The following is a 12,319-nucleotide window of genomic DNA, read 5'->3' on the forward strand; positions in this document are numbered from 1 at the left end:
CATTCTGTTAGCGAATAACAGGACTCGTATACCTGTCTGCACGAGTATCGCGTATGCATCGGTAACTCGATGCGAGACGTTGTTAGCGTTATCGGGCACACAGTTACGTCATAATCAATATTACGCATTATTAGTTCCATCGCCGGCAGTTACCGGCATAGATACTGGGCTTATATACGGCGCGGCGCTATAACAAGTATAAACATTAGCTCTCGTTGATGAAGCGGTGTATTTCGAGCCGGATGGTAATGACCGTATCTACTTATGCATCGTATTATAATGGGAAATTCGATAACGCGAAAATAGTAAAGCATAAAAATAAGTAAATCGATCAATGTCAATTACCTCGTTTCTTTCTACGTTACGCGGAAATACTCTCTTTAATTGAATCAATGAAAATGTCACTGGTTAAAGCAGCGACAAGATTTCACCTAAGATCGGTGAGTATGTCACTGATCTTCGATGAAAACACTCACACTTTGCTCCTCCGTGTGTCGCTAAAGGCATACACAGTAAGATTTTGTATAACTAATATTCAAATTCAGAATTATATTATACTTGTTTATTCGTAAGATGTGATAAACTCGCAAAAAATGAACAAGATTCTCGATCAAACTATTTCTTTAACAAAATATATATGATTATAAATTGATCTCACACATATATTATATAAAAAATGAATTATATATATTATATCATATATTATATTTAAATATTATAATATATTATATATTATATTTAATATTATAATATATATATTATAATTAAATATTATAATATATAAGACGGTTATTTAAAAGTATCATTGATTCAAACATTTACTACTGCTAACTGATTCTCCTCAATGAGATTTCACTTGCAGTGCTATACCTATAATTGAAAATACTGCTAATCAGTAATAATACATTAATTCCATTTAAAAGAGTATATATATTTACATCTCGATATAGAAATTTGATACATCTTTTATTCTTAATGCTATTTCTAAATAAAAATAATAGCAGGAAAAGTATATTTTTCTCTTTTCAATACATCTAAATTTTGTACAGAGTCGTCTGTGTGCGGGGTAACAAACTATTATATCTCGCAGTGGCGAGAGCAGGTCATGCACACCGTGGCCTCATTTACAAAGAATTAGCTCATACCTCGCCGCGATGTGCGAGGACCGCGATATACGCGTCGCGACGTGTACAAAATCCTTTCTCCCGATATGGCGGTGCGTGCACCTCGCTTTTCGGAAGAGGAACTTTCCGATACGTTCCATTGGTATGGCGCGCGTCATCGTGAAATCGCGATCAGCTGCGATTTGTGCATTGATTTCATCGCAGTAAAAATTTGTTACAACTACAAAAGGGGAACGACCCGACCCTTCGGTCAATTGGCTGCGAAAAATTCCAATTCGCTGTACCGTGAGAGAGAGAGAGAGAGGGAAAGAAAACCGGAGGCTAGGCACGTGTCGTGTTTGATGAATGCATTGCTAATAGCGTGTTGCAAGTGCTATTGTTCCAATCGTTTACCGACTATAGTGGACACGTTTCGAATACAGGCCATTGAAAATAGCCACTTAAATAGTTCCGTTTAAATCAATTATTATTTGAAAACACACCAGACGCACACCTATCTTCCGTGAAATTCATAGAAATACACACATACACACACACATATATATAAAGAAATATATAAAAAATATTTATTTTAAACGCAAAAATTGGTTCATTAAAATAACAATTTTGAAAAAATTATCGGTAATTTTTATTTGAAATAATATTTGAAGTTTTTCAAACTTGCATTAACTTTTTCAAATATTATTTCTTGTATTTTTTTCAAATATTGATTTAATAAAACACGGATAAAAATGAATATGAGAGACGTAAACCGTAAAAGAAAAATAAATAGAGTGAGTACAAATTTATGAAATTAGTATTCAAATATTTTACTATCCATGCAATGAGAGAAAGGAATAATTATTTTAATGGATTATTTAAAATCTGCAATAAGAGGAATATTTTTATATATTTTATACATTTCAAATATTTACTTATGATGTATAAAGGCAACTAATTTTTTTCCCAACGGGATTTTAATTAATATAATACAAATAAATTATTTATAAATTATAAAATAGGAAAAATAGCTTATATAAATATCTTCATTTTCCATTATAAATATATTATCCTTTTATGCCCATCTTCCCTCACTGTCCATTATACATGAAAAATTCGTTATAAATAATTTTTACAAAATTGTGATTACAAAAATCTCGATAAAGAATTTTGAGTTTTAAATTAAAAATTTAGATATTATTTCAAGATATCAAGATTAAATATCTGTGTAAAGTGAAACAACTTTGCCGTACCGTATTATTATTAATGCACAATATTTTTTATTGATGAGGGAAAGTGGAGACATAATTTATAGATCCAAAATCTTAAATCACACTTATTTGATTGCTAATAACCGCAATACGAATAACATTCTATTATAAGGATTTAGAAAGCATTGCGGATAAATAGATGCAAGAAGTAGTGCGTTTAACTAATTTAAGCAGTACACTATTTTCATAAATAATGACAACTGAGAACCTTCTTGAAAGTAAATGATGCTTGAAAAAGAACAATTTCTAGAGTATCGTAGAAATTATTTCTTTCTAAAGCGGAAAATATATCGACATTTCGTGCGATATTCACTTTCCATTTATTAATGCAGTTATGGCTTTCTATGTTTATAATTGTATTGATAAATGATAATATATAATCATCTCGCGCGCTAATATAGGGGAAAAAAACAGTGGAAATGATAGATTAACTGATTCGGAGATATATTAGTATCGAGAATTTCGTAGTGAAAAATCTATTAAGTGCTCGCAAGTTGAACGATACGTGGGAAAATCTCGCCGTTACCGTAGGCATATTGCGGTCATTAAAGGTGTTGCAATTTTATCTGCTTAGTCGCCCACCACGAGAGGTATTGGTAATGATTCGTTGCAAAATTTCGCAGGAAAGTGTCGGCGGTTCAGGCTCGCCTCATACACCTTCATTCTCAAATCGGAATAGATCACTTTAACCTGACTTGACATCCCCTCCTTCATCACAAGAAATCAAATTCGGATATATAATTATGAGCTAATCTTTTGATGATTTGTTATTCTAATCTCACAAATTTATTGAACATATCAATTAGCAAAAGTTAATAAAATTCTCACCTCGTAGTGTTCCACCATCCGATTCCTGCCGAGCTCTTTCTTTCTCTCTCGTTTGTCCTTTGTTGATTCTTCATAACTGTCAATCACGAAAACTAATTACGATTGTGCGACACTTTACACAGTACTCCCGACATTAATCGCGCACGACGTGCGTTGTTTTATATTACGACTGGAGAACGTAAAAATCACGCGTACACGAAGCTATATCAAACTACGGAATCAGAGTCGACGTATTATTTCTCAAAATCGATCACGCGACGAACACTAGGAAATGATAAATTATAATTTCCTGCAAATGATTCAAGATTGTCAGCCATCGCGGGTAATTAATTCTCGCGATTACCGCATCTTAACTAGTAATTAACTCGCATCTTGAATAGTAATTAACGGTAATATCAGCATAAGGTTGACGATAATAATTTTTGAGAATTTCTCAGTCATCATTAAAACATCGGGTACAATAAAATCGAACTGATTCAAGTGTCGCGTTTAATTGATAAGTATAGTCATCATTGACATCGTAGTTTAATACAACTTCGTGCAAGCGTATTCTCCCTTTGCAATATAGAATAAAGTGCGCCGTGTACGATATTAATGTCGGGAGTGCTATGTAAAGTGCAGCGCGATCATAATTAATCGTGTTTTCGCGAGCGAGTGTCATGTAAATGCTATGAAGGAGCAGTAAAGAACGAACAAGACAAGGAGACCCGGCGAGGCATCAAACGACGTTGAAGTAACGTGATAAGATAAATAATAAATAATTTTGTATTTGGTTAAAAATAATTGCCGATAATGTTAAAAATTTCATAATAAATCCAACTGGATGCAATAACAATGTGCGATTCGATTATAAACTCGATATATTGTCGAATTGAAGCATAAAACGCGAATTCCAACTGCTAAGATTGCGTGTTTTAAATGCTGAGAAATCTACTTATAATATTAATAGTTGCAAACTGATTCTTACGTAAAATTCCTTCACATGCGTTTGATTCCCACTTTCGGCATCTCGCACATTCATATCCTGTCTTGGAAAAAGTCATTGAACGTATATATAGGGACTTTATAAAAATTGTCTCGTGCCATAAATAATATAAGAATAAAAAGTAACAGATTCAAAAGTATAGACAAGTATAGACAAGTATGAAAATTTAAAAATTCTAAACATCTCTTTATAAACATTATATGTATTACTTACATGTACCATATTTATTATTTTTCTACGATATTTAATATCTAGATAAAAATTCTCCTTTATTTTAATCATGTTTTACGATGGTGAAAATAATCTTTCGCTATGATTTTCTTCTTCTTGATACATTAAAACTCGTGATAATAAATTCGCTCATGGAATAAATATGAATTAAATTTTACAAATTTCAAAACAGAAATAGATTGACTGACGAAACTTTCTTTTGTAGAAAAATCAAAGAGAAATTAGAAAAGAATGGTTAGGCTAGGTGAGTCGTGCGCCGATCTCTAAACAGCCTCTAATGCCCGGTTATTCGTCTCGCGCCGGCGTCGCCTTGTATTTATCTCGATGGTGAGAGGTAATTTCTCTATTCCCTGATCGAGGCCTTTAATTTCCAAGGTCGCACGCAACGAGAGCGAAACACTGTGCCGTGCGAGATCGTAGCGAGTGGTGATCAGGACGACGAAGCCATACAGAGTGCACAGAGTGCGCGTCAACAGAGTGGTCCTCCGACAAGCAGGTCATCATGTATCGGCCAAACTTTTACGAGAGCACGTGTCTGAGATGCGCTCAGACCGTCTATCAGGTGGACAGGGTGGGTCCCCTCAAGGACTTCACGTTCTTCCACGCGGGTTGCTTCAAATGTGCGATCTGCGGCACCAAGCTCACCCTAAAGACGTACTACAACAATCAGCACACAATCAACGACAAGGAGGTGTACTGTAGCAGTCACGTGCCCAAACCAGGACCCGGGACCCTCGACGGATCCAGCGTGGGTATCAGGAGCGCCCTTAACGTACCTAGAAGCGGTTACGTCAATGAGCAGATCAGGGCAGGAGGCGCTTCGCCGCGCGGCGTCTATCCACCTTGGTGAGTTATGTGTGTGTTTTTTTTTTTATCACAGTGTATTAACGGTTCTGCATGCACGGGATTTCTGAAGATCTCTCTTCATCTTTCATCTTCTTAAATTCCACGATAGCCATAATATCCATGCATTAACTATGCACGATAACAATATTAGATATTAATTCGTGAAAAATTCCGCATTATCCCGCCTTTCCAATCGAGAGTCTTGAATAATTAGAGATTTAATTAGAATTCAACTCATTTGTTTAGTTTTCATATTTCCTTCAATCACGATTGTAGAATATTTATTTTTTCTCTCTTATTTTTGATTCACGCTGCAGAAAGAAGAGTCAATGAAAAAATGACGAAAATAATGTTCAGGATACTCGATCCGAGATATTAACTGCTTTAGAGAAATTAAATGCTTTAATGAGCTCAAGGCCGCATATTTTCCTTCAGCGCAAATCACCGTTATTATCTGAAATGTAAGATAACAGTATATATCTATAAGAGCTATTGTCTTCGTGGGAACGTTAAAAGTAATTTTGGTGCTATCCTAAGATAACAAATGTCAGCGTAATAGCTCGAGCGCCCTTAACGTACCTAGAAGCGGTTACGTCAATGAGCAGATCAGGGCAGGAGGCGCCTCGCCGCGCGGCGTCTACCCACCTTGGTGAGTTATGTGTGTGTTTTTTTTTATCACAGTGTATTAACGGTTCTGCATGCACGGGATTTCTGAAGATCTCTCTTCATCTTTCATCTTCTTAAATTCCACGATAGCCATAATATCCATGCATTAACTATGCACGATAACAATATTAGATATTAATTCGTGAAAAATTCCGCATTATCCCGCCTTTCCAATCGAGAGTCTTGAATAATTAGAGATTTAATTAGAATTCAACTCATTTGTTTAGTTTTCATATTTCCTTCAATCACGATTGTAGAATATTTATTTTTTCTCTCTTATTTTTGATTCACGCTGCAGAAAGAAGAGTCAATGAAAAAATGACGAAAATAATGTTCAGGATACTCGATCCGAGATATTAACTGCTTTAGAGAAATTAAATGCTTTAATGAGCTCAAGGCCGCATATTTTCCTTCAGCGCAAATCACCGTTATTATCTGAAATGTAAGATAACAGTATATATCTATAAGAGCTATTGTCTTCGTGGGAACGTTAAAAGTAATTTTGGTGCTATCCTAAGATAACAAATGTCAGCGTAATAGCTCTTTAATAAATGCCCGTCGCGTGAACGCATCTGTTTTCTTTCGGCAAATAATACACTCGAGTCATTCAATTTTGTAGGACGCTGCATAGATTTAAATACGTAATGCTTCTTCTTCAAAGATGGGCTCATTTGAATCGTAAATGGACGCGAGAAGCTAGACTCTTCACCGCAATTCTCTATATTTAAAGAACAATGTGATATTTTGCAATGCACGCGCCACATTCTTGCATCACTGTATTCCAATTTTCAATGACATTCAGAGAACATAATCTCGCGTAAAAGCGTCGGCCCTTCTCTCAATATTTCGTGGATCTTTAACTTTTTCTCGTCGAGCTTACTTTCGCGCAAAAACGCGAATGTAGATCGAACGCAATTTTAATGTTGGTGTTTCGATATTAGGGATACAATACCGAGGGCACGCTTGGCAGAACTTACCTCTAATTTCTCCACTTTCCCTTCGTCGAGTCCGATCGAGATCGAACGCTGCTGGAAATAATTGCACGACGTCTCGAAATCGTGTTTCGCACGAAATACAAGTGTAATCAATACGTTTTTCATCGAAACCGTGTTTTCTTCATCATCTTGGTACAATATACATACTTTATTTTTCGATCGATGGAAAATTATATTTTATAAAACTTGGGATGAAATTTTAACAATCGGATATACATATTTTTTTAAATAGTATGATATATTCAAATATTTCTTTAAAATTAATGGAACAAATTTGATATTTATATATTTTTAATTATGGATTTACAATAAGATTTCAATAAGATTATCTTGTTTCTTACTACGTTTTACTGCCAGCAGTAAATCATTCGCTTGACGCCAGCACCGTTTCGCGAAAATGATTAGTCATGTACGTGCATTCTTTGGCTCTGTATCATCTTATGGATTTTTTACTTTAGACACCTCACTCGTGTTATGTAAGGAAATTACGTTGGCCTTAATCCGATAAAATCTTAGCGAATAAAAGCCGTAGTAGTTGACCGAATGCTGCATCACTCGTCAATGCTGCATCGGTCTTTAACTTGAACGCCAATGCGCTCATTTCTGTAAAGACTGTGTTGAGCGATTACATAAAATTATTACAAAAATTTTATTAGATTTTGCACTTATAAGAACATTCTTATTAAGAGAAGGAATCAGAATAAAAAAAAAAGAATTTTTTTTAAAATCATTTTTATATAAAAATAATAAAAATTGTGTATATATGGATTTGCTATATAATATATTATATTGTTAAAAGAAAGAGAGAGAGAGAGAAGCTTACGGGGCGCAGTCTTTAACACTTTAATAAAATCGAAAAAGTCGTTATGAAAAGATATCAGAATGAAGAAATGTTCGCGTTCATTTAAGAGAATAAAAATAAAATGTTAAAAAAATTTTTAATCTATTGCATAGAATAATCTCAAATATAGAAACTTTCTTAAAAGAAATCCAAAATCAAAATCTAATCTATACACTTGCGTTATCGGCAAATTCGATCTGATCGCAGTGTGTCAGTATAATATAGAAATCGTGATCGCGAGGTTCGATAACTTGATTAAGTAAACTGGTCGCGGTGTTGCAAGAAGTGCGCTGCACTCTACCGTCTCGCGTAAGCTCGCCGTACATCCGTGCATTATTGCGCATCTTATTCTCGCATTCGTAGAGAACGCACGCCTTACGAGAGCAAAGCGCGTATACGTGTGTACTCACCTCGTATAAAGGCCGTTGCAGTCACAGAATCATCGGTATCTCGATCGCGCTCGTCTGTCTGTCGCCCGTTTTAATATCTTTCAATACAACACATCCGCGTGACACGCACGTGTATCTTTTGTATGCCTTTTTATGGTCACCGCGCTTCATAAAAGTCGCGCCTACATACGCGCGTATGCGTTACGCGAGGAGTTTCTTCCCGGCGTCTACGTGGCTTTCCTTCGGCTTCCTACTTTCAAATCTTGTTTTTTTTTTTTTTTTATTTAGATCACTTTTATCAATATATAAATTATTTTTATTAATGTAGAGAAATGCTAATAATTTTTTGAATTTTATATAAAAATATTATTAAAGTGCGATGTTAAAAGTAGCTTGCAGGCGCTGCAACAACATTTTATGGAATTTTTGAAGAAACATTTTATGCAGTTTTTATTTCTTTCATTGTTATACACATTTATATATCTCTTTATTTTTTTATTTTTAATTTTTAAAAGTAATGTACAAGTCGCTTGCAACTACAGTAAGATAAATATATGCAGTTTTTATTTCTTTCATTATTATATGCATTTATACATTTTTATTTCTACACATTGTTCTCTACGTTTATTTTTAAAAAGATTACCTACAGATCCTCCGTGAGGCTTGTCCGATTACTGATCCGCTGATTTAGCGAATCTAATGTTGTTTCTTATACCTACCTTTCGCGGCTCGATGATCACGCGCGGTAAAAGAGCAGAGATCGAGAGAGACAGAGAGAGAAGGGGAAAGGAAAGAGAGACGAGCGTAGGCTCCGTTGCGTGAGTGAATGAACCCGGGAGAGAACGAGCGAGAGGTGTAACACATTCATTTAAACGATACACTAAATTCTCACAAACAGCGCGAGGCTATCGCGCCTGGTGTGAGAGATTCTTATTGCAACCCGTTGAACTTAACCGCGACGCTAATTGCAACTCTACTCTCGGTGAGTAATTGCGTCCATTATAGTTATCCGGAATTATGGGTCAAGCTCGCGCGCTGAATGGGGAAGGGGGCGGGGGAGAGAGATGGCGATTGTATTGCATGGATATGTGGGTTAACATAATCCACGGACGACGGCATCGACCCGGATTCTTTTCCGGCATCGTCGTGTAACGAGCGACGTTAACGGCCGTATCAAGGACACCCGCGACTGTTCGCTTTTATCTCGTTATCGTCGATATTAATATCGTCAATCCTCGCAGACAATCTTTAATGTTTCAACGAAACATACGCGAGATCTTTACTTTCGATGATACTCAAGAATTTTTCGAAAACATACCGGAAACGAATTTGATTAAAACTTTAGAGTTTCGGGAATGACAGACGCTATACTAATTCAATTTGCATGAAAATTGCTATCGGGAGACTTTCCGCTAACTGGAAATATGGAAAACTCTTATCTTCAAAGCTAAAGTAACGTATCCGATATGCCAGTTTTGTATTGGAAGATTAATAATCAAAGTTTTCTCTTTGCACATTTTCTTGAATATTATTAATTAAATTATTATTAAGTCGCAATCTTATATGAATTCTACAACTAAATTTTCATAAAATTCTAATAAAAGTTTCGTTTCCTAATAATGAAGAAACTCTAGCTTTTTTTACTTAATGATCTTTTTACTATCGTATATTATACGACAATGAAAATTATTTATCCAAGATTAGAGAACACACATGGCTATTCCGGAATCTCTCGTTTGTCCCGAGAAAGAGTCAATGTGCGTTGTCGTTGCTCTCGATCCCTGGCAACGGTAGACCTCGCCGAGGAACGATGCTCCCGCACTCCCGGGTGAATTCCCCTCGCAATCCCCTGAAGACCCGTGTGCACGCTTCTGTTGCAGTTACGATAATGTAGACTCGCCTAATTATGCCAGGCACCTGAACGGGCACGGTTCGCCGCCGGCGACGAATTCGTCGTCCCAGCGCGATGGCATCCACGGCGGTACCGGCGGCACCGGCGGCGCATCCTCGCCGTACAATCACAATTATTCCGGGGATGGCAGCTATCAGTACGGCAGGTTCGACGCGAGCGCCCTTCACATCGCCCATGCGCTCAAGCAGACCGAGCTACAAAAGGGCTACAGCAAGGCCCGCGAGAAACCCATCGATTATTATCTGGTGAGTCACGTTGGCGGTCGATTGATGTAATCCCTCCTCCTCTCTCGTCATGGTCGTCGCCGTATAAGGACGAGAGCGTTACTACTCTCCAACGCGCGCGCCGGCTGACACACGCAATTTCCGCGGAGAACCGGAAAAAGCTTTTCCTCTGTGGAAAAGAGATTGCGGCTCGGCGTCTTTAAAGAAGACACCGATACGGCAGATTGTTGTGCCTAGAAATACATTTTGTACTCTGAAAAACAGGCTAATTGTCTTTCTAATAACAGTAAGACTTTTCAAATTGCCTCTAGTCATCATCTGTTTCTAATCTGAGTAACTGTATTTCGACTAGTTAATAAGTTTTTATCTAAAAAGAGATTTATTTTTATTTTCTTCCATTATTTCTTTATCTTGATGTATTTTTTATAAATTTATAAAAAGTTCAAGTAAATTACGAGATTCTGTGTAATTTCTTACTTTAAATATCTTTAGATACACTCTTATTTTTGTCTTTTTCTCGTTGATTGATAAGAAATTATAATGCCTTGAAATAAAAAAAAAAAAAAAAAACAGGAGAAATGATCAAATCACAATAAAATTGATGTGAAAGCAGCAGTAAAAGATATATCAGATGAAAAAAAAATGTATAAGAATTGCTGTAGCATATTATAAAGTTTCAAAATCACTTTTCTTGTGCGAAACTAACAAATTTAAAGATTCTGAAATAAATGCAAAATAAATTACGATTATCGGAGAGTGAAAAATATCTATCCCTTCTAACAATAAGTACAATCACTCTTTGTACTTAGATACAGTTTCTGAACGGAAGGAAGCGATTGAACAAAAAGGACTTAAAACTTTATTTCAGAAAATTCTAACAATTTAAGTTGTATAAATAGTTGTCAAAATTCTAAAAATTGAAATAAAAAAAATACAGTCTTGCGTGAAGATTGTTGCAGCTGCTCGCTGCAACAGCCATTTTCACGATCCTGCAGCCGTTGTTCCTCGCCTCCAGGGGAAGCCTGTGAAAATAATTATTAATTAATAACGCGAATTAGCAATGATAATTTCGAAGTGCGTAGAGGAGGCGAACAATGGCGATGTGGTAATTGACTTTTTTTGCACGGGTATACCGTCCGCTGATTATTAGCTTCTTCCTGAAACGCGGAAACAGGCAGTGGGTAAAATGCATTGTGTGCATGAGCGAAAATACGCACAATAGGCTGCCCCAAGTACTTCCGTAGTAATAAAATCCAGATCAATGGTGTGTACAGAGAGATACATAACTTCTCTTCCGACTTCTCGCAAAATTTGCAAAACTCTGGTGTTCGGCCAACATCGCCAGCGAGCATCTTTTCTCCATCAATCTGCGTTTTAACGCTAATTTTTAACTGCAGTTTAACTTATATATTATATATATTTTTCTAGATTCTATTAAAAAAAAAAAAGATATTTCATCTGATAATGAAACGATGAATTTAAGTGCAGTATAAAGACATTCAAGTAATTTCAATCTGACTCGCTATTACTAATAAATCAGTCTTTCACAATCAGTGAAATAAATGTAAAACGTTACATTTTCAATTAAATAAGGATAAACATCGCTATATAATAAATAAATAAACAATTGTATAATAATCACATTGTTCCGATAAATTAAAAAAAAAGAAATACATATTTCTCCGTCGTAAATTAATTAAAAACAGCAGAAATCGCTGCGAACTAACCGTGCTCGACGAATCGAACTTTATGTGGTAATGTAAACTTTAACTCTTCGCGACGATCTCGAACCCGCAGAGATTCCCAAAATCACGGATTTCCGATTCGCCGGGAATGCGATTCGACGTATATGTGGATTCTTGCCGTCGCGTGACTTCTATGCCGCGAACAATCGGGCGATCCGAACGAGCGGGCGCGAATGCAGGAATACGCAGAGATTCACGGATTTCCGATTCGCCGGGAATGCGATTCGACGTATATGTGGATTCTTGCCGTCGCGTGACTTCTATGCCGCGAACACGCGAACAA

The 12,319-nt window shown here is 36.2% G+C and overlaps 1 protein-coding gene across 1 annotated transcript in view; it reads left to right on the forward strand.

The window, feature by feature from the left end:
- Nucleotides 1-12,319, forward strand: part of LOC115233461 (hillarin) — a 43,843-nt gene that overhangs the window by 3,854 nt on the left and 27,670 nt on the right. Inside the window, 2 exon segments of the mRNA XM_029803901.1 lie at nucleotides 4,794-5,264; nucleotides 10,036-10,312. Coding sequence (XP_029659761.1) covers nucleotides 4,921-5,264; nucleotides 10,036-10,312 — 621 coding nt within the window. The 5' untranslated portion in view covers nucleotides 4,794-4,920.

This window comes from Formica exsecta, unplaced genomic scaffold (assembly GCF_003651465.1).
Source record: "Formica exsecta isolate Colony F162 unplaced genomic scaffold, ASM365146v1 scaffold175, whole genome shotgun sequence".
NCBI lineage: Eukaryota > Metazoa > Arthropoda > Insecta > Hymenoptera > Formicidae > Formica > Formica exsecta.